Source organism: Felis catus, chromosome D2, assembly GCF_018350175.1.
Source record: "Felis catus isolate Fca126 chromosome D2, F.catus_Fca126_mat1.0, whole genome shotgun sequence".
Classification (NCBI taxonomy): Eukaryota; Metazoa; Chordata; class Mammalia; order Carnivora; family Felidae; genus Felis; species Felis catus.
The window spans coordinates 53,782,277-53,808,697 of record NC_058378.1 but is presented as its reverse complement, the minus strand read 5'-3'; the positions used below and the strand labels follow the sequence as shown (position 1 = coordinate 53,808,697).

The 26,421-nt window shown below is 39.9% G+C and overlaps 1 protein-coding gene and 1 long non-coding RNA gene across 6 annotated transcripts in view; one reads left to right on the top strand and one right to left on the bottom strand.

Moving 5' to 3' along the window:
• LOC123380858 overlaps positions 1 to 26,421 on the top strand; it is a 194,410-nt gene that overhangs the window by 153,032 nt on the left and 14,957 nt on the right. The gene's annotated exons all lie outside the window — the stretch shown is intronic.
• The window catches only part of LGI1 (leucine rich glioma inactivated 1), a 39,397-nt gene continuing 15,513 nt past the window's right edge, over positions 2,538 to 26,421 (bottom strand). For 2 of the 4 annotated variants that reach the window (XM_019813555.3, XM_003994222.6), the window contains 6 exons: positions 22,209 to 22,280; positions 22,042 to 22,113; positions 10,712 to 10,783; positions 7,468 to 7,637; positions 7,027 to 7,191; positions 2,538 to 4,464 (listed from right to left, as the gene is read on the bottom strand). In XM_019813555.3, the coding sequence (XP_019669114.1) occupies positions 3,629 to 4,464; positions 7,027 to 7,191; positions 7,468 to 7,637; positions 10,712 to 10,783; positions 22,042 to 22,113; positions 22,209 to 22,280 (1,387 nt within the window). In that variant the 3' untranslated portion in view covers positions 2,538 to 3,628. The remainder of the gene's footprint in view (positions 4,465 to 7,026; positions 7,192 to 7,467; positions 7,638 to 10,711; positions 10,784 to 22,041; positions 22,114 to 22,208; positions 22,281 to 26,421) is intronic. The other 2 variants (XM_019813557.3, XM_019813556.3) reach the window with 2 other exon arrangements.

The following is a 26,421-nucleotide window of genomic DNA, read 5'->3' as shown; positions in this document are numbered from 1 at the left end:
AAGCACCCATCCTGCAGCAGCCATGGGTGTCAGTTTATATCAGCTTACATTTGCATACTTTTCTGAGAATTGTCCTTAGCCAATAGGGACTTTCATTGCTGGAGATGTCTGAGACGTTATGCCCCATACTTTTTGGTCAAAGACTATCAGGTGGGGGGTGGGGTATGAACGTCTGTCCTCCTTGCCTCAAGGCAGGACACACTGTGTGCTACAGTTCACACTCTGGAGTTCCCCGTGGTGGAGTCAGGCTGAAGCTAACTTCTCCTGAAAGGACATCTTTGTGTGGCATCTTCCCCTGCCCTAGTCTCACTCCCTTACAGGTATAGCATGAGAGCACTCCCCCAATAAATCCCTCTGCTTTGAGGGGACCTGATTTAAGATCATTTTACAATTCCAGTGCCTGTGGCTAATTGACCCAGCTTCTGCTGTCCTAATTCCAAATATCCAGGAGAGAGAACTAGATCAGTTCAGGCTGAGCCCAGCCCAGCATCCGGGTTGAACCCTGGATGAGGAGTTCACTTCAGGTCCAATCATCTATGGCTGGAGAGGGGGCAGAGTTGTACAGTGTAAGGTAGATGAAGGGTACAGGTGAAAAGAGCAACTCTGAGAAAGGACTGGCCAATTGCAGTGAGAGTGGACCCTACCATGTGTCCTCCTCCTCAGTCTTTCTTGAATTTCTGTCAGCCTTCTCACTCCTCACCTCATCCCTGTCTGCAATCCCAGGTTCAGACTGGAGGGTGAGGTGTTGAAAGGTAGCACCATGTGATGAAGAAAGATCTGAATTGAGTGTCCAGAGGCCGGGATTGTAGCCTGCCTCACTTGGCTTGCTTCACAGCTCCGGGTCTCAGGTTTCAGGTAAATCAGAGAGTCGGTTTGCTAATAATGCTTCTATGAAAACAGAGAAGAATCGAGGTCTTTCATCTCTGCATCCCTGAACTCAGCAGAGGGCCTGGCACAGTTAGAACACTGGCAATGTATTGAAAACAGGAGATAGACTTTAAAAACGAAACGACCGTGGGTTACATTAAGGTAATAAGGTAGAGCATGACCCCGAAGCACGCAACATTCCGGGTGTGGAGCCCATTAACTAGCACTTGGTAAGTGCTGACTTGTGCTGGGTCTGTGTTAAGTACTTGGTGTGCTGTTCTGATCACTGCTGCAGTATAAAAAAAATCACCCCAAAACTTAGATGTTCAAATAAACAATTTTATTATGCTCATAGATTCTGTGGGTGAGGAATTTGGATCCAGTACCATGCGGATGGTTTGTCCCTTGTCTTAGCTGCTTGTCTGGGGCCTCAGCTGGGAAGACTGGATGGCTGGTGGTGACTTAACAGCTTGGGGCTTGAATCACCCAGAGGCATCCTCGCTCACAGGATGGTGGTTGATGTGGCTGTTAGGAGGGACCTCAGCCAGAGCTGTTGATCAAAGCCTTGACTTCCTCAGAATGGTGGCCTCAGCCTAGTAGGATCCTGCAGGTGGTAGCTCAGGGCTCCAGAAACGATTGTCCCAGTTCACAAGACAGAAGGTTCCTTGTTTTTGTGATCTAGGCCCAAAATTCAAACTGCATCATTTCCACCACATTCTATTGATTACAAGCCTGCCCAGATTTAATGATAAGGGAATTAGGTACCACCTCTTGATGGGGTGAGGGCATGGTTCTCACAGAACATGTAGGATGGGAAATTTTGTTGCCGTATTTGGAAAATTCAGTCCACCAAGTGCACATTATCTCATTTCATCCTTCCACTGTCCTTGCAGTAAGCATTATTATCCCTTTACAGATGAAGAAACTGAGGCTCAGAGAACTTAAGTAACTTGCCTGTGGACAAAGCCAGCACATGGCAAGGCAGGACTTAAACGCAGTCTGTACAAAGTAGGTGTTCTTCAACAGTATATACGCTACTTATAGAAAAAGGGAACTGAAAAAAATAAGACATTCAAAGGCCTGTCTCCCTGTGTACAGATCGGGAGTGGGTAAGACTTCTTGTCCCCCCATAACTCTAATGTCAATTAATATCTTCCCCATGTGGCAAAGGAATCTGGTTCCTGTGCATAACGCCCCAAGGTGTCGCTTCCTGGAAAATGTGTAACTACTGTGTGTACCTTAGGTCCATTAAGTTTGCCAGATATGTGCTGGCAGTGGGGTTGATGTCTACCCCTCTCTGCTCCCCATTCATTTGGAAAAAGAGTGTGGGGAGCAATAAGTTGGGGGAAACTCTTTCACACGGAATCATTTCAGAAACAGCTCCTCTGCCGTGATCCCCTTTTGAAACCGTATCTCCCCTTTAACTTCAAACAAGGACCACTTCCTCTAGGAACTCATCTTTGATACTCCCATGATCTTTATAATCAGAATATTCAGATGATGATTGGCACTCAGGGCTTACTCTGTAGGTTTCTGTGTCCTAACCCTCCGGTTAGTCTAAGGCCCCAAAGGGCAAGGACCATGCCCTATTCCTCCTCAATTCTCCTCCCCAGCACCACAGGAACAACACCCTGTTCTTAATAGGTAGTCAATAAATAGGACCGAATAGATCAAAGGGACTTATGAAGTTTATTATTGTATTATAACAGGAGGACACACATGCATCTTCGAAAGCAGTTTTTGAGAGCCTACCCTATAACAGGCACTGTGCTAGGTGCTAACAAACCATGTGATCCAGGAGCAAGAATTTAGAAAATCAAATATGCGCCTCCTGGACACTCTGTGGCATGTCAGTAACATCCAAACTGATGTCTAGAAGTGAAGCATCCTTGATCAGATTAAGAGGCCATCATATTGGGTAAATTTGAGGCAAGTACTGTAAGGTTTACCAATCTATATCAGCTCTCAGATAATTCTAGAGTCAGACATTTAGAAAGTCCCTAAATAGGGTTTTTAAAATTCAGATTCTTGAGTTTGGTTTCTTCTATAGGTTCTTTGAATAATTTTTTTTTAGCTAGAGCTATCAGATAGGAAAGGATGGGTCTTACGATTCTTTATTTTAAATCAGTCTTCTTGTAATAAGCAAATTTCTCTACCCTGCTTTTAATTCTTCGCCGTTTCGCCACAAAATGTTCTTAAATGCCGTGACCTTTGGAAACACCCTTGAATGTTCCAAATCAGCTGATTAACCTGTTCATATATCTTGGGTAATCAATATCAGTGTTTCATCATCACTTACTATTCACACCCTAAGTTCTTGATGTAAATATAACCCTACTGTGTAAAGCTATTTCCTCAGCATCCATCACCAAGAATAAAATAATTGTAAATAATTACCTTTGAGATATGAAAGAAAATGTAAACATTTTATTTGGCAGTTGTTTTGGAACACATGAATAAATAAATGGAAAAGTACATATTAATATTTCTTTTTGGAGTAACAGATACCATTAAACACTTATTTACACATCTTCACTGCAAAGAACAGTTACACAATTCAATTTTGTCTTATAAAAGGTAACTTCCCACACCACTGGACTGGACAGTTAAGGATGGAGATACTGGTAGTGCTTGGTTCTAGCAGTCTCAATGTTTGAAAGGCATTCATTTGCAAGTGTGATAAGAAGAGTCATCATGCATTGAGTTCGTCCGGATCATGTACTGTAGAAAGTTTCTGATGGCAGCCACAGAATTTGGTGTGTCATGCGCTTAAGTCAACTATGACATGTTTGTAAATCTGTGTATTTCCCTTAAAACTGGAAGCAAAAAGAAAATTACGCTTATTAATGGACACATGCGTGAATGATCTCGGTGCCTGAACATTTAATTCCTGAAATTTCACAAATTTGGCTTTTTCTGCATCCCAGTTATACACTTGAGTAAAGGAATAATCACTTCCAAGAATTGCATATTGATAGTTATTTATCTGAAGAGGCTGGAACACCATGGATCCTCGTGATGGCATCCTCTGAATATCCTGAAATGAGGATCCTCCCCATTTCATTACTTTGGAATCACCAATGAATCTTGTCAAGCAAATGTACACGTCACCTTTCACTGAGAAGTGCTTAACAGCATATACATCCTCCATGTTAGGGATGTCAGTTTGGTTAGTGAATAATTGTGTTGCTTTGTTCCACTGATAAATTACAGGACGCTGGGAACTACTAGACAGGATTAAATGAGGCGTTCTGAGTGTCTGAGGTGTTCTGGCTATTTCTAGATATTCCACATCAGTGTCCCTGTACCACGCATGTAAGGATTGATGGGAGTAGAATCCATTTCCATTCCATTTATAAATGGTAGTAAAACCAGCTTTTGAACTGTCAGCAACAACAAAGTACCAGTTGTTTTCAATCTTGAATGTTTCAATGTCATTGGGTTTTCGGATTTTGAGAATTTCAATATCCTGGATTTTTATAAATTTATTTGCAAAACTGTCTCGCTTATAGATGTGAGAGCCGCCAAACAGCTGGGCCACAATAACATAGAGCTGAGTTTCAATGACTATAGGCTTGCACACTACAGTGGACGTGCCTGGGAAAAGACAAATGAGAGATTAGTTGGATGGCCATCCTCTTTTGCAGCATGTAAACATGCAGGCTGAGGCCATACAACTTCCACCAAAATCAGCCTGAAATAAGAGATTTCCTTGGTTGAACAGGCAAGGCCAATCTCTAAGACCCAATGGCAGCAGGATCCTGACGTTCTGTGCCTTTGTGCCTCATGAGGCCTTGTTACCAACACCTGAGTTGTCATGTCACATCCAACCTGCACTTGACATTCAGGACATATGGCTACAGCCTGAGTTTCCTCCTCTCACTTCTTACAGAAAGAAAGGATTGCTTTCCCTGACATATTATGAGTTATAGTAATTCTAGTGAAAACTGCCATTTATTGAGCACCAACTATGTGCTTTGCCAAATCATCTCATTAAAAATTCCCAACAATCTTAAGAGATAAATATTATTATTCTCCCTTTTGCAGATGAGCAGATTGAAGCTCAGAGAGGTTCAGTGCTGCTAAGAGAAGGCAAAGTTGGGGTTCAAACCCAGGTCTACCAGAGTCTCTATGCTTTTAACCCAAGCTGGGAGGAGGTAAGCTATTCCAGGGCTTCCAACTTGGGCTAGGATCCCACAAGTTTCTAGACCATCCTACAAAGTCTTGAGCAGTGATCTGGGTAGCCCATGGTTCTAACTGTAATTGGTCTGTTCTAATTGTGAATTGAATCTTGCTCTAAAAGTAACATAATTTTCCCCTAAGAAAGGAAAAAGATGACACTTGTAATTTTTCTGAAGTTTTGGTGGCAGGAGAGAAGAGAAGAAAGAGGAATCTTTGAGAAAAATGGAAGAGGGGTACAGTCATGGGTGATACTCTTAACAGTTATTTTGGGAAATCTCAGAAAACAATATGGGATCAGTGGACCAGCTCAGTATCCTTTTGGTAAGAGTTTGATGAGAGTTTGATCAGTAAATTCTGGTTGACTAGTAGGAGCTTGGCTCTAAGAAATCCAAAGAGAGTGGGGCAAATCTGGGCCCACGCCTTTTCTAACTGCAACTTTAAAGGCTCTGAGGCAATAAATTCTGCATCAACTCTGTACTAATAGGTGAAATTATTCTATTTGTGACCTTTCAAGGGCTCAACTGATTGTATGACTTCAGGAAAATCACTTTACTTCTCTAAAATTCAGTTTTCTCTTCTATACAATGAGAGTTTGGACCAGATCAGGGATGTCCACTAGATTTCAACCACGTACCGTATCGACTGATTGATTGGAAAACTTCCTGGAAAATTATGTTGAGAAGGATTCTGTTGCCCTGTCTGCACTCTGTAAGCAAGAGCACCATGATTGATTAGCGATATCTGTCTGGGGTAAGGGAAGTCATAGTAACTGCATATTTGGCATATATTCGTCAATTCTAGATGAGATGATAGTCTCTGAAAGTCTGCAAATGTGTGATTCATTTCTCTTTCAAGTGTTCATCTTAAGATTCATCTGGAATAATGATGAATTATTCCAGGTAAGAAGAACCTGAACTAAACTGCACAGAGCTGCACAATAGCCCATGGGAAAACTGAGGGGTTTTGGGGAGAAAGGGAAGCATGACCTTCCACCTTGAGAAAGAAGGAGGTTTCTGGGACAACTTCAGTTTGAAGAAGATTCCTTCATCTGGGCACCTCAGTCTCAAGCCAGCCCCAGACCTGTCTTGATCCTATGAGCGATGGGGCTTGTGGCCACCCACAAAATCTAATTATGACCCTTCCCACCCAAAAAGGTGGGAGAAGTTTATGGAGAAGTTTATGGAAAAGTTTAAGATTTAAATACGTTAGAAGCTAAAGCTATTTCAGAAGGGGCCCCATATTCTCACTTATTTAAAAATTGTAAAGTTGTTGAAATGAGAACAAAACTTAAGAGGGCACCTAAGTAAAAGTTTTCAGGGAAAAAAGGTGGTTTCCAATGTCAAATTAAATGCATAAAACACTTTAAAGAGCCTGTCTTACTGCCAGACTTCTCAGGGTCTTTACTGTGTATTATGAATCTCTAAGAGGGAGATATAGCTCACAGATATATTGGACCAAAAACCCTTTCTGTCACTAGGAGTACATTAACATTTTGTAGGAGTCATGTTTGTGCAACAAAGCTTGAGATTCAATGATCTAAAGTAACATCCTTATTTTATAGTTAAGAAAAAGGGAGGGCCCAGTGAGGGTGAGTGGTTCACCCAGCTAGTTTGTGGCAGAACCTGGATTAAACCTCATGATTCCTGGTCCAATATTTTTCCTGGAAAAATAATCCACCTTTTATTGTGTGTTTACTAGGCTAGGTTCTGTGCTGAGCTCCTTGAATATGTGATCACATTATCTTATGATTGCATTATCTTAACAACAACCCTGTGAGTTGGGTATTATTATTCCCATTTCCAAGTCAGGAAATTAAGGTTTAGGGAACAACCCCAAGTCACTTAGTAAATGGTACAGTTGGGGTTTAAATGACTCTAAGCCTGCCCAAAGCATCCCCCTATACCACTTGTCTTTTTCTGTTCCCCTTGGTTCAACGTGCTTAACTTTCTATTCAAAATACAATCAGGCTTTTCATACCTGTAATGTTGTCATAATTCCGGAAGGTCTTTTCTACATGGTCCCATTCAAGGAAAATGCACTTTCCAGTAAAAGGCTGAGCAATGACCACATACTCATCGTTCATATAAGAAAAAGTATCTATGGACAGTGATTGATAAGGCAGGTCTTGAGACTTTGCAAATTCTGCAAAAACAGGAAATGATGATGAATAACTGTGCTAATGCCTTGTTCCTTGGCTAGATCTCAAATGTCCATAAGAAATACATTTATTTAAGAGAAATAGTAAAATGATAATTTTACTTTGCTTTTAAACACACAAAGTTTTAATGCTTTATAGTATTTTAAAAATTAAATCGGTCAGTTGGTTTTTAAAGATATAAAAAATATCAATTCCTGCACACACATAAAATGTAGCCCTTATTTTAACTTTATGAGGTGGAATCATTTGGAATCCATTACCTGTAATGATGCAATCAAAATCCTTTGGGGAGAGACTATTGATTTTGCGTTTCTTGTATTCTGGGGGGCCTTCGCAGTAGATGTCTTCAACAGTTGCATTGGTGTGGCCTAGCCATTCCACCAGCCACTTCAGTTTACAGTCACAATTAAATGAATTCCCTCTCAGGTCCCTGAAAGACAAATTTCAGCTGATTTTGCTGTATGAGGGTCCTACCTCCAAAGGCATGACTTTACTTCAGCAATTAACACATGCAAAATGCCTTTACCTGGCTTTACATCGTGCCCCATAATCTACCTTAAACCTGATTGACAATTCACTTTGAGTTCAGAGAGTTCCCACAGTGCACCCTTCATTGCTACCCAGTCAATGGAACCTCAGAAGTTATTCCCTCTTGGATCAAAGGCAGCTCTGTCTAGAGCTGTGTGTCCATAGAAATATAGTGTGGACTCTATACATAATTTAAAATGTTCTATAAACACATTAAAAAGGTAACAGGAAATAGGTGAAATTAATTTTAACAATATATTTTATTTATTTTAAAATGATATTTTGCTTAGTATTTCACACAAAATATTATTATTTAGATGTGTAGTCAATACAAACATTATTAATGAGATAGTTTACATTTTTAAAAAATAGTAAGTCTTTGGAGTCTAGTGTGTTATACACTTAGAGTATATCTCAATTTGGATGCTAAATTTTCATCAGAAGTGTGTGATATGGATTTAGATTTCATAAAATTTATAGCTGGAAACAATAGTTTCACACATCCAAGTCGTTCCAAACATAATTACATTTTCCCATAATTGAACTCATTTAAATTTAGTTTTTGGCTTAATTTTTAAAAAATTAAGTAAAATTTAGGGGCGCCTGGGTGGCTGTTGGTTAATCGTCCGGCTTCGGCTCAGATCATGATTTCGCGGTTCGTGCGTTCTAGCCCTGCTTCAGGCTCTATGCTGACAGCTCAGAGCCTGGACCCTGCTTCAGATTCTGTGTCTCCCTCTCTCTCTGCCCTTACCCCACTCACACTGTGTGTCTCTCTCCTTCAAAAATAAATAAACATTAAAAAAATTTTTTTTTTAATTAAGTAAAATTTAAAGTTTTGTTCCTTGGGGCGCCTGGGTGGCTCAGTCGGTTAAGCGGCCGACTTCGGCTCAGGTCACGATCTCGCGGTCCGTGAGTTTGAGCCCCGCGTCGGACTCTGTGCTGACAGCTCAGAGCCTGGAGCCTGTTTCGGATTCTGTGTCTCCCTCTCTCTGACCCTCCCCCATTCATGCTCTGTCTCTCTCTGTCTCAAAAATAAATAAACGTTAAAAAAAATTTTTTTTTAATAAAAAAAAAATAAAGTTTTGTTCCTCAGTTACACTATGAATGCTGTTTGGTGACCACATGTGTGGCTACCATATTGGACAACGCAGGTCTAGAGGATAGAATACAGTGCTTATTATATCATACTTAATTAAATCAAGGGAGCTATTTGCTTTTCTTCTTCCTCACAGATGTAATTCATTCTGATCCTACTCCATGGTCTACAAATTGAATTTTAATAGGAAATTACTTCGACACAACAGAGTTAACTCAGACATACAACAACTCATGTCTGTAATAAACTATACAGCATGGGTAGTTCAAATTTCCACATATGATCCCAACTCACCAAGTTTTCTGTTTATTTGCATTGCTTTTGTTTGGAAATTCCAGGTCCTTCCTAAAACCCTTCTTGGTCACACGGAATTCCTAAGATAGGTATTGCCTAGTGTTCACACAGCACATGAGTAATTTTTAAATGTTGAAGCATTTAAAAATGCTTTTGGAGGGATACATTCAAGAAAACCAAGAATCCACTAAAAGACAACTTGGCAAGGATCCTTGTACTTCTTAGATAATTCTTGATTTGGGCATCTCAGAGTAGGCCCAAGAGGCCAAATCCATTATGGGATTTCCATAGAGGTTGAGCCAATTTCAAGTGGGTTTTTTTGTTGTTGTTTGTTTTTTGGGTTTTTGTTTTGTTTTGTTTTGTTTCTAGTATGCAGTGTTGGCTGACACCAGGATGGGCCAAAGGATGGTGCCCAAATAAGCTGTATCCCCAAGTCTGTCATAGCATATCATCTAACCTCTAAGACATTCCCAAGACTGACTTCATCTCCCAAGAATACTCTGACCCAGAATAATGAGTATCAGTTTTTCTGGGTGATTGTAAACCAGAACAGATAACTGTGGTCTGTCCGAGACTCTCTTGGAAGTGTCCTGATTCTGGCACTCTCTTGGAAATAAACCATCATTCAGGAATTGGGGTATTAGGCATTGAGGAGGGGCTGGGGAAATACCACAAGGAACAAAGAAAGTTTTTCATTAGCTTACTGATTTGAAGTTAAATACTAGGTTTAGGAGAAAATACTTGACTTAGATCTTTTGTCATTGGAGAAAATTTGTTTTGAATGTATATTCTATAGCAAAGTACCTGAATTGATAAGAAGAAATCTTTTGGTTTCATATATTCTTTCATTTGTTCCTGTATCTATCTTATGACATTTAAATACCCTTCTAATGTCTGGAAAGCACTTAATGAAGCTAAATTGCTTTTGAGAGGATTAGGCGTATATTACTTGCTTTGCTTACAGCAAAATATACAAATTCCTTACAAAGATCTTTCACTCTGAAGCTTAAAAGTCAAAGTTTGAAAGCTCTTTTGTTTGAAAAAGGGTCAAAAATAATTAAGTTCATTCCCTTCCTGGGGCTTAAGCCAAATTCCTGGGGATTAAGCCTAGAGTTGTTGTTCAGTCTAACTAGAGAAAAGGCAAACTTGCCTCCCTTCCCCCACTTCCTGTTCCATTTCTCTGTTGATTGACCAACCCATGGGTGTAACCTTTCATCTGTACTCGGTCAGTTTCCCAGACTCCTTTATGTTTTTCCTTTGTAGCCCCATTTCCTGGAACTCATGTGAAAAAAGGCATCTTGAAACTTCACTCTGGGCCTCCTCTTCCCACACCCTCAAAGTCCCTTATCAGCACTACCTCCCAGAGGACACACACTTTGTCAAAGGAATGCCTGGGCACCATATATTCAGAATTTCCAGTGGGAAATACCATAGAAGGCTCCAACATTAGTTCAAGTAAATTTAAAATTTAAATTTAAAAATTCTAACTTAATTTTAAAGCCAGTTACGAATTCTAATCCTCAATACCAGGCTTCTTTGTTAACAACTGCGAATTAATTAATCAGTGATTTCTTAGGTCCTCTTACACATTCGTTAAAGAATCCAGGCCTTTGAAAATATCTTTTGGGAGTGTCTGGAGATTGTTGTTTGCAAGGCTCCTGGAAGAAAAAAAAAAAGAGTGATGTAAACTATAGTCATAAACTAAATAAATGCATTTTATGATAAAACTTAATTATAAGTCCCTTTTATTCTTTCCCGACTACACTAAATTACTTGCAGTACCTTTTCTTCTCCTTCTTCTAAGATACTACTCAGTTTCCTACTATCGTATTTTCAATTCTTGGTCTCATTGCTTCAACACTTGCTCAGTGTTTATGGCACTTTATGTGTCATGGTAAAAAAAGAAACTAACAAACAACCCCCACAATGCCAGCAATAAAATGATACTGGGCATTGATCCTTCTATGTAGAATAGAATATGAGATTCATACTCTTGGACATTCAGTCTAGGGGATGTGTCCCAAATGATGACTAACTAAATGGTTGACAGTGCCCTTTTCCCCTCACACTCAGGCTGCCCCTCCTCTTGCCTCTCTCTTCCTCACGTGCTCTAGACAGCAACTGAATCCACAACTGATAGTGCCAATAGCTCTAGAGTTTGAGGACTCTGTCTAACTTACCTGTCTGCCAGCATATCCTTTCTTCTTTCCAAAGTATATACTCCCTTTTTACATACATTCATTCGACCTCAGGAAACAGCTTTCTCACAAATATCCATCCATCCATCCATTCTCTTTAATCATCTCCTCTTTCCTTTTCTTCCAGTTCTTGTCTTATTGTCACAGGAATTGTTTTTCTCTATTTGTTCTTTCATGAATCACTTGAATGATTCTAATGAAAGCTAATGAGTAGAAAATAGTCCTGATACTATCAAGAAAAGAGAAATGTGTCCATACTACAGAAGTGTGGACATAACAAGGAGTGAGCCTTGCGTGATAGGAAGGAATATAGGTACTGGTAATTTTTTATTTTTAACCAGCATTGTATATATACATGTTATATACTTTTCTTATGATTGTTTTTATTCCACAAAACTATTAAAAACAATTTAAAAAATTAAAAAAAATTAATTAAATGAAATAAAAAGAGCTTATGTGTTTGGCCTCCAAAGTCCTTGAAAATTCACTCAAATTCCATTTAAAACACACTCAAAACTCTTCTTGTCTTCCACCTGCTCTAATTACTATGAGATTTCTCAAGTGCAAACATTCAAGACTTTTAAAACCTATTTTTAAGTTAATTATGTTGTTTTCCTGAGTTTTAGAAATTACTACTAGATTGGAAAACTCTTTTCAATGGACCTTGGAACGTAAGAATGGGAACTGAATCAGAATGTTCCAGTCTCAATGACAGTCCATTATATAAAGAAGGGCACAGCTTTGGAGTCATTCTGAGCTTGGTTTGAATCTTGACTCCACTCTTTCCTGGCTGTGCGACTTTACAAATCTTCCTCAAGACTCAGTTTTTTCATTTTTAGGGGGAAGTTAATAATACCTCATGTCATAAGATTGTTAGAAAAAGTAAATGGGATAACTCAGGAAGGCACCTGGCATCTGGTCTACTCTCAACAAAGGGCAGCAGGGAGGTGGGGAGAGGAAATGAAGGAGAAGGGCTTCTGTGTGTACACTGCTCAGGAAACAACATTTAGAAAACTGACCACACGAAAAAACTACCATGACTGTCCACCTATTTAGTATTAATAAAATGTTGCTAAAGAAGACTTTTCAAGAGAATGTCTCCATAATTCACCTTTCTGAATTCTCTTGAATGAAGAGGTTTCCTAGTGTCTTGGACAAGTCCAGAGTCATTCCCGAGTTATGTGTCTCAATTTATTTTCTGGCACGATGTGTCTTTAAGTTATCATGCTAACTCCTACATGGGTGAAACCAGCACAAACTACACCTGGCTGCAGGGCACAAGGTTGGAGGAGGCTGGATCATAAGACAGTGGACGTGAAATGAAGAAACAGACAAGTCCTGAATTACTACTGCCACTAGGGTTGTCCAGGAAGAGATACCCTGTTTGTATTGCTGCCCAAAGCAATTATTTTATTTTATTTCTTTTATTTTCTTTTATTTCTTTTATTTTATTCTTTTATTTTATTTCAATTCAATTCATTTCATTTCATTCCATTTGATTCCATTCCATTCCATTCCATTTCATTTCCAAGGCAGTTCTTCTAAACAGTGAACAAATCTGGGAGTTCCACTTCCTGCCCAAAGGATGCATAGAGCTCTAGGCCTCACATACCCAAGGTGAAGGCAACCACAGAAGCAGCTGGTAAGACACAGACTTGGAGCTACAGGCTTCTGGGGTAGAGACACATCATTTTTCCATGACAAGATGGAGGACTTTTAATTCAACAGAGTTGGGGGATGGGGCCGATGAAGGCAGGTTGACCTGATGGGCTGTAGAATAAGGCTTTGTGCCTCTTGAAGACTTCTTGTGACAGAGAGGCTCTCACTCTGGGGACCAGAGGGTGGGACAGCATAAGAGGTGCCAAAGGCAGAAGTGATGGATGGATTTACTGCACTCAATGTGACTCTTTCCCTGTTCCACTGCCGAAATTCAGTGAAATACTGACTCACAGTGGACCATTTCTGAAGGAGATAGGATGGAGCTTCATGCCTAGGTTTGGTGACAGGGAGGCATGAGAAGTCTGCCTGGAATCCTAAAAGAGGCAGAAATAAGTGGAAGACTCAGAAATGAGAGGAAGGCTTCCAGATGCCAGAGGCCCAGGAATTGGAGTTCAGACAGCTTTCCTGAAGCCTTTGGGAGGCCTCAGTGACAGGGTTCACATTTGCATAAGAAGAAAGCTGCAAGAGGGAATGGAGCAGAGAATGTCTTAGGAAAGCAAAGCTGACAAAGCCTGGGAATTATTCTGCAAAACAAATGTAACCGGGCCCTGATATAAAGCAGCCAGTGCAGGCTGATGGGCACATGGTGAAGGATGCACAGGGCACACAGGAGATCAGAAGAGTCTGCAAGGTGAAGAAGAGAAATATGAAATGCCTCCACACATTTCTTAGCTGGCCAGTTAAGAGTATTTTCCAATTTGCCAAGTAAAGAGAATTGGAATTATGTTGAGACCCACTGCACAACTGGGGAAAGATAGTTAATCTAGAATTATCTAGAGTAGAAAAGAATTGGAAACAACCTGCATGTCCGTCAGTAAGGACTGTGTGTAGTTAACATGGAATATTTTGCAAGAGATTTTAAAACATGAGGTAGATCTCTATTATTTGACATGAGATTATGCCTAAAGGAAAACAAAAAGCAGGGGAATTGGAGAATAGTACGTAGAAGATAATCCCACTTGGGGAGGGAGGATATGTGTCTAACGATCCATAAAGGCCTGGAAAAAGATATAATCGTTTACACTCAGAATCTTTTACTTTTGCTATGTAAACATCTGGATTGTAAGAGTTTTTATCATCGAGCATGTATTGTTATTCTAAATTCTAAATTCAGAAGAAACAAAGGATAAAGTTGAGGTTTTAAAAAGACCCCATTGCTTAGTATATGTGTATGTAATGGTTCTGTCCAGTGAGGATTTAATCATTCTAAACTAATTATTTTACTTCATCTGTAAGTTCTGAAGTTACTGGGCTGGAGTGTGAATAACTGTCATGGTCAGATGATGTCAACTATTTCATGAGATCAGTTTTAGGATGGAGCTCCCATTTTTCTCACAAGATTCCCACATGGCTTCAGGCCCTCATCCTCTGAGGAGATTTAGGACTGCAGTCAGTCCAGATTTGGAGCTACACCTCTGGGTTCCTTGCACCAGCTGAAACTCAGCTTTGAGGAAGGCCTGGAGCTTCCAAAACCATCATGGGTGTCTGGGGCTTATGGGCAGTTCTCTGAGAGACTTGGGAGGTGGGTGGGTGGGGTGGGGAGCTCCTGAGGGGTCTGGGCCAGGGCTGCTAAGAAGAAAAAGTAGCAAGTCCCTGATGCTCCGGGAAGCCTGCTCAGCATGTGGTTCTTAGGCAGAAAGGGTGAAGATTTCATGCCTATTAGGTTACTGAAACAGCTAGAGATATTGAGATAGGGTTAGGGTTAGAGTTTTTAGACTTGATGTTAGGATCATTTGATTCTTCAGATTCCATCTCTACATTGAGTCTTGCTACTGGAGAGCAAAATGGAAAATCCAATCCATTAAATGTTCTCAGTTTCTCCTTTCCCTCCATCTTCCCCTGTTTCACGAGTAACAGCTTCATATTATCATTCCCTTTTCCCTAATAGCTGCTCTGGTTGAAATATGATCTCTGTCTTTTGTAAAACTGGCTGTCACTTTCATACCCACATCAGTGTAGTAGTTTGGGTGCTGGCTTTGTCTCAAGTGGACGAGGGCTTCCATTTGAGCATCCTCACTGTCAGGAGTGTGCCTTTTACCAACTTAATTTAACCTCTCTCGATTTCTGTCTCTACATCTGCAAAACTAAGTAAAGAATACCAATTTCATTTATTGTGAAAATTAACACAAAAAACTACTAATATTTTTATAAACACACTTTTGAAATAGATTCCAGGGAAAATTTCTGCATCTGCATGTGAATTTTTAAGCCTTATGTCAGATAATCAAGGCACAAAACTAATCTGTTTCTTGGTTGTTGTCAATGCCAGTGATACTTAATACCTAAGCACTTTTATTATTTTTTAAAAATGTAAGTTTATTTATTTATTTTGAGAGAGAGAGAGGCAGGGAGGGGCAGAAAGAGAGGGAGAGAGACACAGAGAGAATCCTAAGCAGGCTCCGTACTGTCAGCACACAGCCCGACATGGGGCTTGATCTCACAAACTGTGAGATTATGACCTGAGCCAAAATCAAGAGTCAGACACTAAATCAACTGAGCCACCCAGGTGCCCCAATATCTAAGCACTTTTAAGTGCTCAATTCAGGAGGTTGAGATCATCTATTTTCTTTGCCTCTCTGAGTAGACAGAACTTTATGCCTTGGTATTTTTAAGTGTCTCATCTTTTACTGATGTATATAAAACATACACATTTATTAGTGATAGATATGTCACTGGCATATATTTTTTCCTGATATACATATACACACATATATGCATATGCATATATATGTATACATACATATGTAATAACACTTATTATTATTTCTTCAAGAAAATTTGGAAAGTATAAAAATTCTATTTTTCAAGTGTAAAACAATAACCATCCTGCCAATTACTGTTAAGATTTTTGTCATATTTTGGGGTGCCTAGGTGGCTCAGTTGGTTAAGCGTATGACTTCGGCTCAGATCATGATCTCACAGTTCACGAGTTTGAGCCCTGCATCAGGCTCTGTGCTGATAGCTCAGAGCCTGGAGCCTGTTTCAGATTCTGTGTCTCCCTCTCTTTCTGCCCCTTTTCCGCTCGTCCTCTGTCTCTTTCTCTTTCTCAAAAATAAATAAAAACATTTAAAGAAAGATTTTGTCATATTTTCTTTTAGTCATTAATACAGCGTTCATCTCATGGTGATATTCACGTGGAAAGCAAGTGATTTCAGAGACACATGTTACTGTTCCTAAAGGTCTAGAGACCTTCTGTCTCCTTTCTGGTCCAGTGTGAGATGGCATGAAAGGGTGTGAGCTTGAACTGATGTGGGGGCCTCCTCCTTCTTCAAAAATATGTTAGGTGGGTAAGGGTCAAATCATTGCTAGATTTTAAAACTAAATATGAGTATTATTAGGAATAAGAGGAAAACAAATTACAAGGCTGATGGAGAGAGAGGAAAGGAGTCAGAGGTGGCCCTAGAATTGTCAGGAAAAGACGTTCTGCATCGCATGACTGAAGGAAATCCGGGCAACTGACCAAGCCGACACTTTGCCTGCCTGCCCTCTTCATGGCTCCCTGGATTGGGCAGCAGAGTGGGGTGGAAATGACATGGGCCAGGAATGGCATACTGGGTTTGAGCTCTGACTGTTTTCTTTTCTGCAAAGTGAACGATCACTTGGTCAGAATAATCTGCAAGTTCTATTCTAGCTCTTAAATCACATTTTTATACTTTTCACCTGTGAAAGGCTATGGCTTTATCTTTAATAATTATGAAATGATATGAGGAGGGGCAATACTTTAAGCCACATTGTTAAGAGTCAATGAGTTTGGTCACAGGTTTTTATAGGGAGTAGAGGTGTACCGGAATGTCTGAGGTGGGGGGAAGCGTGTTGGGGATAGCACTGATCAGGAGAGGAGTGAAGACAAGGCAAGGAAAGGTTTGAGGATATATTTCATCAATGTTAATTTGTTCTAGGTTGATTCTGTAGTTAGTACTGGAAGGATGCTTTTCTTATCACTGTATTCCTAGTACCTGGTACAAAGTAAGCCCTTAGTAGATACTTAGATATGAATGAGGCAGGCTGGAGTGGAGGAGTAGAAGGGCACCAATCTAGACAAAGAAGAGTAGAAGATGCTTCTCTTAGCCCCCTTATACCAAGACACTGAGTTAGGGAGAAAGTAAAAAGCCCTGTGAACTGCCATTGCCATGCACCCCCACACCACATAGACCCATTGCTCACAAAGAGCCCTCCCTCCTCTTAGCCTCACCCTCACTTAGCCTCACTCATTCCAAAGCAATGTGGAGGCTCTTTAAAGTGTGCCTTCAACTAAGCACCATTCTCTAGTCTTGGTTCAGAGTCTGCCTTAGAAATATTCTTTAAGACACTAGGAAATTACCCAACTGAATGTCTAGTTACCTTGAAACTAGCTGAGTAGGGTCAAGCATTCCCAATGGCAGACAGTCTTTCTTTCCCAACAGAGGGGATGACCATTCCCTCCACTTTGGTGTCTTCCTGGTTTACCAGAGAAAACCTGTGATTATGACTATGGAACCTACTGGAAAGTCTTGTCTCTTAAGGCAGACCAGACTGTCTCAGACAGCACGTTTGTTTCAGTGCCATTGGGCTCTGCTGCTAAGAAACATCACCCACAGCTATCTGGGGTGCTCCCAGCCTCCCTGCAGTGCAGATTCTCGTCTTGAGTTGCTGTCTGACTGAACTTGTAGTGCTTCAAGTGCAGTTATTTTCATTTCAAACAAAACATTTAAAGGGGATAAATACATTGCAGCGTTTGGAATCTTGATCCAGGATGAATAGAAGTTAGGCAGTGAGTTTAATTTATCCCTACATAATGGTGCTGACTGCATACCAGACTCTGTGCTAAGCACTTTGCATAGATTAACTCACTTGATCTCATGATAACCGTAGGAGTTAGGTACTCCTAAGTATCTTATTGTTTCCTGTCGCTATTTTTACAGATTATTATCACTCCCATTTTACATATAAGAAATCTGAGGCACAGTGGAGTTAAGTGACCTCCTGATATCCCACAGTTGTTCAGGCTTTGAACCCAGGCAGTCTGGTGGCCGAGATTATCCTCAGCCACTGCATCGCACTGCCTCCTTGCATGTATGTCATTGTGAAGGCATCCTGCCTGACTGATTGGGGACACATAGGCACCCTGAGTTTGAGGACTGCTGTATATACCTTTTGCACCCCTACAGTGGTGAGCAACCAGCAGGTGCCCCACAACACATACAGATCGATGACAATTTTCCCCGAATATTTTTATATATATATGCAAACAGACCTGCCTCTATTGGGCCTTAGTTACAAGCACATATGAGATACCCAAGGAAATAATTATGAAAAAGGCTCATGGGTATTAACAGAAATACACAATGTTTACAGATTTCATCATCATTGGCCATAAAATATTTTTAATGCATTTTCCCCCTGATTTCAAGAGTAATGCACAGTCATTAGAAAAATTCAAACCTTGTTGAAATATATAAACTATTCAAACATTCAAGTTAAACATGTATAAACATTGGGACAGTCACTCAAAATAAACTAATAGATAGTGTCCCAGGATTTGACTGGCCTTATAAGGACTGAAACGTATTCACCCTACTCTGAAAGCTAGCTTGAGGGGGAGTGTGTATAAATAGTAACTTTTAAGTTGTCTATAAATCTCTCTTTAGAAGTTAAGTTTCCTGAGATAGATGTATAAGAAGGTAAGGTAAGTGTGCTGCTTCCTTAGGAACTGACTGAATGTGTATATGCTCAGGTGGGGCAGAGTGGAAGCCAGCTGGACATAAAACTATATGTCTCATCCCAACTATTTGCATTTGGAGATGAAGAGCGAGGCTAGGGCTCCTGTCTTCAGGATCTTTTCCTTCTTTCCTAGTCATATTTGTTCCTCAGACCATGTCCTGTGGGAGGATCCAGGCAGCTCAATCAAAGCTTTCTGGTCCTGACATAATGGGAGGGCACAAGACGTCTTATTAAAGACCCCAGGAAACTTCTGCTTTTACTACTAGCTGGGGAGCAGCTTAAATGCAGGTGCACCTCCATGTTCTCGTGTCACCATGGGTAGTGCCACTGTCCTGTCTCTTTTGTAAGGTCACCAGGAGACTATAATGAGGTCAAGACCTGAAAAAACTTGGTAAACTCTTCCTCCAGTATGTGCAATTTAGAGGGTCAGGTGATCATTCCTCACTGATTCAGTGCTTGCCTTTGATTGGAAGACTTGGTCCGAGGTGGAGGAAATTGCACTTTGAAGCCTAAAATCTTAAAAAGGACACTAATGGCTCCAACAGATGCCAGATTTATTTATAGGTGGTAAATAATGGGAAATTAACTTGACATGCTGAGCAGTCAGAGGGACATTTAGGCTTCAAATCTTCCCTACCCATCTCTCCTTGAAAGGAAAAAAAGGAAAGGAGAAAAGAAAAAAAGAAGAAAGGAAGTAAGGGAAGAAGGGAGGAAGGAGGGAAAGGAAGAAAGGAGGAAGGGAGGGAGGAAGGAAGGAGGGAAGGAAGGAAGGAAGGAAGGAAGGAAGGAAGGAAGGAAGGAAGGGAGAAAGGAGTACAGCTCAAAGAATGGCATAACTGGAAAGGAGAATATAACTTGGGGACAAAGGCACTCAGTGAGAAAATATTTGTTTGTCTAATTCCTCTTGCCAGGCTGAGCTTCTGCAGGTTGGAATTGGATCTTATTCATCTTTGTGTGACACTTTCTTAAAGACTATTTAGGATGAACCATATGGCATTGCATTTTTGTAGATCAAAAACAGTCTAATATTGGCAATGCCATATGAGTCAATCTGAGTATTAGGTAAAGATGCAAGAGACCTAAGGGTCATATTCATTTAGTCAACTTTAACCTGTTCCCTCATAACACCTTCCCACCTCTAGCACCTGGTCAGAGAGGTTTGTCTTTCCTTTCACCGTCTGACCCTTAAGATTCATGCCTCTTTGAATACTGACTTTAGTGTTCCCTTGAGCTTGAAAATGTCTAGATGTTAAGCACATGCTATACCAGTGTCCCCTTCTTATAAAGGGCCTCATTATAACCCAAATTTCAATTCCCATTTCATTTGATGGACCTAACGGTCTGTAGTCAAACAAAATAGATGTTCTTCATTAGGGTGTTGTATAGATTTTTTTTCTTTTTCCCTTTGCTCCCCATCTCTAGCCTCTTTCCTTCCATTTTTTCTTCCCCTTCTTTCCTTCCTTTCTCTCCCTCTCTCCCTTCATTAACCCTTCCTTCCTTCCTTCCATCCTTCCTTCCTTCCTTCCTTCCTTCCTTCCTTCCTTCCTTCCTCCTTTCTTTCCAGGTCAGGCAGTCCTTTAGACTGAAGAGAAGATACACTTGAGTGAACCAAGGGGAATGGCAAGACTTATACTGCAAGTTCCCAGAAAGGATACCTGGATCTTACATCCTTCCTTTAGCCCTTCATGATGCTAAGCATCACACAGAAGCTATGTTGAATGGGATTTATGTGAATTAAGAAGCTCTCAAGTTGAGGTCAAGACTTTCACTTCTTCTTCCATATATTTGTTTCTGTTATTTATCATTTTCTAAATAATGAGGTTTGGTGGTGTTTGGCTCTGTGATAAAATGGCATAACATTTATACCATGCACGATTATTTTTGCATCACATTATATCATTGACATGCAGAGCAGCCTAGCAAACATTTTTTATTATAATTACTTTTTACAGGAGACTTGAAAAGTATAATGATTTGTGCATAATACATCTGGCCATCAGTTCCCCCTTCCTTGTTGCAAATCCAAACAGGAGTTGAAACAAGGCTTGGTGAGAAGAAGCATTAGGACCATGTGGACACACTAGAATGTGGTTCAAAAGGCAAGTATTTTTGTCTGCCTTGTTCCCTGCTATAGATCCTGGGGCTTAGAACAGAGCTGATAGTGAGGTATTGTGCGGGAACAGGTTAAAGTTGATGGAGTGACATTTGGATCTCCTGGACTTTTGTTTCAACATTAATGAGACACATATTAGGCACTTGAAAAATAGCCTTGAATGGATGAATAATCATTGCAGTTCGACTACTGATGCTATAATCCCATAGCTATTCAGTTCACTAGTCACATATCACCTCTAGGTCTCTGTTTTCTCATTTCTAAAATGGGGATTATTTTACTTATCTGGCAGGATTGTTAAAAGGATTAAATGAAAATCCATGTAAAGCAAATTGACCAACATAATAGTGGGGACTTAATAAATGTTAGTGCTTTTTCTTCCCATGCCCTCTAGCTTTCTTAAAAATACATTTGTGTGTGTGTGTGTGTGTGTGTGTGTGTGTGTGTGTGTGTGTGTAGGTGGTGGGGGAGGCTAGGACAAATAAGTTATTTTGTTCATGTTTTTCAAGCTTCCCAAACTCAGCACTATGCCATTTTAGGCTGGATATTTCTTTGTTGTGGGGGCTGTCCTGTGTATTGTAGGGTGTTTAAGAGCATTGCTTCCCTCTACCCACTAGATGTCAGTTACAGCCCCCAGTTGTGACAATCAAACCTGTCTCTAGATATTGATGAATGTTCCCTAGGAGGCAAAATTGTCTCCTGTTAAGAACAACAGTTGTACCTCTAGCTATCCATTGAATAATTAAACATTTAATTTATAAACAAGTTGTTCAGGTACTGTGTAGACATTGCTGGTGGGTATAGCATATATTTAAATGTATATAAAGTCAGGATTTACACAGAAAAAGAAAAACAGCACATATCAAATTAAGCTATATAGTCAATCCATAATTATCCATGAAGTGAGTAATGAAGTAGATAATTAAAAAGTTATTTCAGTCACACAACTTCCCTGCATTAGATTATTTTCCTAATTATGGTTGGATTAGGCTAATCCTATTAATAGTAATCAATTTCTTGGACACACACTGGCTGATGACAGGGAGATATGGCAAGTATGCATGGAGAGAAATCATTTGGGTTTCTTAAATTTTCATGGACTACCCATTAAGTGGGCGCTTTAGCCACAGATTATCTGCATTGTCTATTAGTAAGCTTAAAAAATAACAGCAACATTCATACTTACAGGTGAATTAAAGACTTTAGTCCCCGGAAAGTATGTCTTGAAATGGACTTGATGTTGTTGTTTTCTATGAATCTGCAATAAGTTATAATATTTGTTGTCAGACAGCTGTAGGACCCAAGAGGACTTGTCCTGAATCATTATGTCAAAGAAAAGTTTTTTTTACTTACAAATACTCTAGATGTGGAAGACCAATAAAAGCATCATCACTGATCACATCAAAGGAGTTCGATGTGAATAATCTGCCCAGGAAAAAGTACACAATGAAAACAGTTAACCTGACAGATTGTCAATCTTTGCTGCTATTATGTTTTAAAGAAATGAATGGGAGTTGTGTATGGAAAAGTGTCTAGGTGTCTGTCTTCCACAGTGTTGTTTATTTAGGTAATCTTTGAAGCTTTTTTTTTTTACCCCCAATTCTCTCTTCATCAGATACTCATAGAGTCTTCATGCCCCACTTCTCACAGTGATGGATGTCACATGCCCTGAGTAACATTTTTGAGATATAACTGGACAAGTATGACAGTCAAAGCAGCCAAAGCAACATTTTGCACATTTTTATGACAAAGACACTAACAGAATCTTTCTCTCTTGCTCTAGAAACTTCTGGAACATTCTGATCAGCTCACACAATGGTGTCTCAGGGTGTTAAGCCTGGAAGCCCTGGAAAAGTAGCTCCATCAAAGCCTAGTTTTGCTTTGATATCTCACAGTAGATAGGCCATCAACACTGGCTCAATGAACATCAACTAACATCCTTCTTAGATAATAGAACAGGCTGAAGATGGGAAACAGTGAGGCTTAGGAAAAGGTTTAGACCCATTTTATTACTAAATAGTTGGGAAAAAAACCAGTTTCACTTGGGCACATTTATTTGCAATGTCAAAATCCACAAGAATTTGGTTTTGAAATTACTGATGAAAAGGAACATCAACCAGCAGTCCCAACATCCTGTTGAACAATTTGGAAAAGTTGCCAGCTTCTGAATGACAGACTTAAAAGAGGTGATTATAGGCCAAATAATACAAAGATGAGGTGTTTTTTTTTTTGAGTATTAATTTATGGAATTCATTAGATAAAGTGTTGATACAAGCTAAAAATAAAGTTTTAAATGTACTGGTGACAAACTTATAATGGGTTCAAGTGATGTTCCATCTACACATTAAGGCTCTTGTGTGGGGGAACCTCTTATTCCACTTGTAACTATTATCCAAAATGTGATCATGGTCATGGACTAGACCAGGTGTTTGACATAATTTGATAATTCAAATCTTATACATCCCATTTAACTGCACTATGTAAAGTCCAATATTCTCTGTTAGGAATCTTTTTGACTTACTTTTGAAGTCTAAGGATTAAAAATAATTGGCACTAACTAGCTTGGTGATTTCACCTCTCTATACCTATTAACTAAGGAGATTAATACTAAGAGATCTTACTTCCTGAACATTTTTGAAAATTTTGACATCTGGGATTGCTTCAGAATAATCAGGGGAGGGGAAAGCAGTGAGTTGGAGATGAATTGAGCATGACTGAGAATCTTTGAAGGTAAAACAGAGATACATGGAAGTGAAGTTTACTATTATCTCTACTTTTATATGGGAGGAAACATGAACCAAATAAATTAAACTAGATGCTCTGTTCCATTTCATCTTAAGCTATCAATCCTGGAGTGATGTTGGATTCTCTTTCTCTCCTCTTCCAACATCATAGCTTTATACTTAAGTCATTGACTAGGCTCTGAAAAGTCAACACTGATGAATAATGATACTTATTAGATGCTTGTAGTTATTAAAACAAATTCAAAGGTTTATGATTCCAGTCATAACTCTGGCACTTGTCTCTTCTTACTTCACAGTTGTGAAAAACAAGATTGCTCAGCTTTGCTCCAAGTAACATCCAAAGCCTTCCTTATGTTCCAGAGCTTTGTTTCATTCTGAATAGGCAGTATCAGTGATGGACAGAATAGAATAAGGCAAAAATAGATACTGAGAAATACCTCCCATGCTCACTGCTTTACAAACTGCCCCGTGGTTGGGGCAGCCACTTCAAAACTGTACACTCTAAGTCACCAGAAGAAAGAGCTTTCAGCACTAGTTCCCCTTATGTTGAAATTAGATGCAAAACAGAGCAGGAAATAGTTATTAGTGGGCAGAACTTGCCCACGCATGTCAGGGAAATAAAACAGAGGATTCCCAGTAGAATTTGTATCTGAGTGTCCATTGCTTATCCCTAGCACCTGTAATACTGCCCATCCCATAGTGGACACTGAATAAATATTTGTTAAACAAAAGGAATTCAATTTACATTAACTTCTTGTCATTACTACATTACTAGATTGAATGTTCCTTAGAGCAGGGGCTTACCCTTATTTACTTTTGTGTCCCCAGCCCTGAGCACAGTTCCTGGTTAAATAATGCTTGTTGAACTGGATATTTCAAGGATTAAAATCTCTGGCTAAAACGGAAGCTACATGTAAAAATATGAATGAATCTCACAAACCTAAGTTGAGAGAAAGAAGCCAGAACATAATAAAAAAAAACAAAACAAAAAACCAAAACAAAACAACCCCACAAACCCCAGCAAAACTCGCTATACTGCCAGAAATCGAGATAGTGGTTACTGTTGGAGATGGGTGGTAACTGGAAGGGAGCTCAAGGGGAGTCTTTGGGGTAATGATAGTGCTTAGTTTCTTGACCTGGATGCTGATTACAAAGATATTCACTTTATAAAAAACCACAGTGGTGTGGAAGCAGGAATGAATAGGTAGAGCACAGAGGAATTTTAGGGCTGTGAAAATACTCTGTATGGTACCAGAATGATGGGTACATATTATCATACAGTTGTCAAAACCCTAGAATCTACAACATCAGAAGTGAGCCATTATGTAAAGTAGGGACCCTGGGTATTAATGTAGGTTCATCAATTGTAACAAATGTCCCACTGTGGTGGGGGATGTTGGTAATGGGGGAGGGTATGCATGTCTGAGGGTAGGTGGTATATGGGAAATCTCTGTGCCTTCTCTTGAATTTTGCCGTGAACCTAAAACTTCTCTGAAAAACATTCTTAAAAAGTCATTGAGATAAACACTTAGTATATGTACACTTTTCATTATGTATATTACATTTCAATAAAAAAAGTTTCTTAATAAAAACTAAAAAAAAATCACTCTGGTTAACATAATAATGAGTATCTTAGTCTTTCAATTCTAAATTCAATTGTGGTTTTCTAAGGACAAGGATTCTGTAGACAAAGATGTATAAAATTATACATACATTATAAATATAGTTGAATAGGCTATCCATTTTATTATTCTATGTATACTTAAAAGACTAAAAATCATGTTCTATAAAGAGGGTGAAACTCTGATCCTTAATTTTTATGAATTTCTTGAAATATGTTTGATTTCAATATTATGATTTGCCATTGGGCCAGTTGTTAAAGAATCCCACAGTCCCTGTTAAAAGGAAACTGTGCTACTCCATACCATCTTCACACATGACAGACCTAGAGCAGACCAAGCAGAGCACAAACTCTGTCCCTTTCCACAGATTACTAGGGCTAGGACTCATGTCTTTATCCAGAATAGCTGATCCTGGGGTCAGTCAGCCTCCCAAGGGCCAAATACCCTGGTTCAAAAGGCGAATTAGGCTAAAGATAAGTCCCTTCCTGGGTATTTGGAATCAGCAAACAGAGATGGAGCCAGCCAGCAGAGGAGCTGAAGGAGAAAGGATGCCTCAGGGTTGAGTTAGCTCCCTGGCAGGCGAAGTATGAGCCAGGCACACTTACGAGAGAGCAGAATGTGGAGGAGGACTTGCAAAGGGAAGGTTGTGTGAATGTTGAAGCAGGGGAGATGCCTAGGTCTGTGTTAGATCCTAAGCCACAGCTTCTTAACCTTGGTTGCACTTGGAAAGACCTGAGAAGCTTTAAAAATATGGTGGTAACTGGTTCTTACCCTGAAGTGTTCTAGTTAAATTCTCCACTTGGGGTGTGGCCTGGTCATGAGGATGTTTAAAAGCTCCTTAGGTGACTCTTATATGCAGCCTGGGCTGCATATGGTCCACTTCCCTTCCAGGTCACTTACACTACCCTCTCTTTACCTGTGGTGGCTGAGAGAGCAGTTCGCTCCTTGTATCAAGTCTAGTTGGAGCAGTGGCTCTGGGACATAGAGATGCTGTGGGTGGTCCTGTCCCCATAACTACATGTAGTAAGACTCTGCAATAATATGACTCAGATTTGACAACCATGCTCACAAAAGCAGCATCATAGAAGGCTTGGTGGGGACCAATGTACCATCTGAATGAACTTGATACTCTGAGGCACAAATCAGAGATCTAGATCCCATAGGCTTGTCAAGCAGCCATCCTGTGGGTTGGTGTGGAGA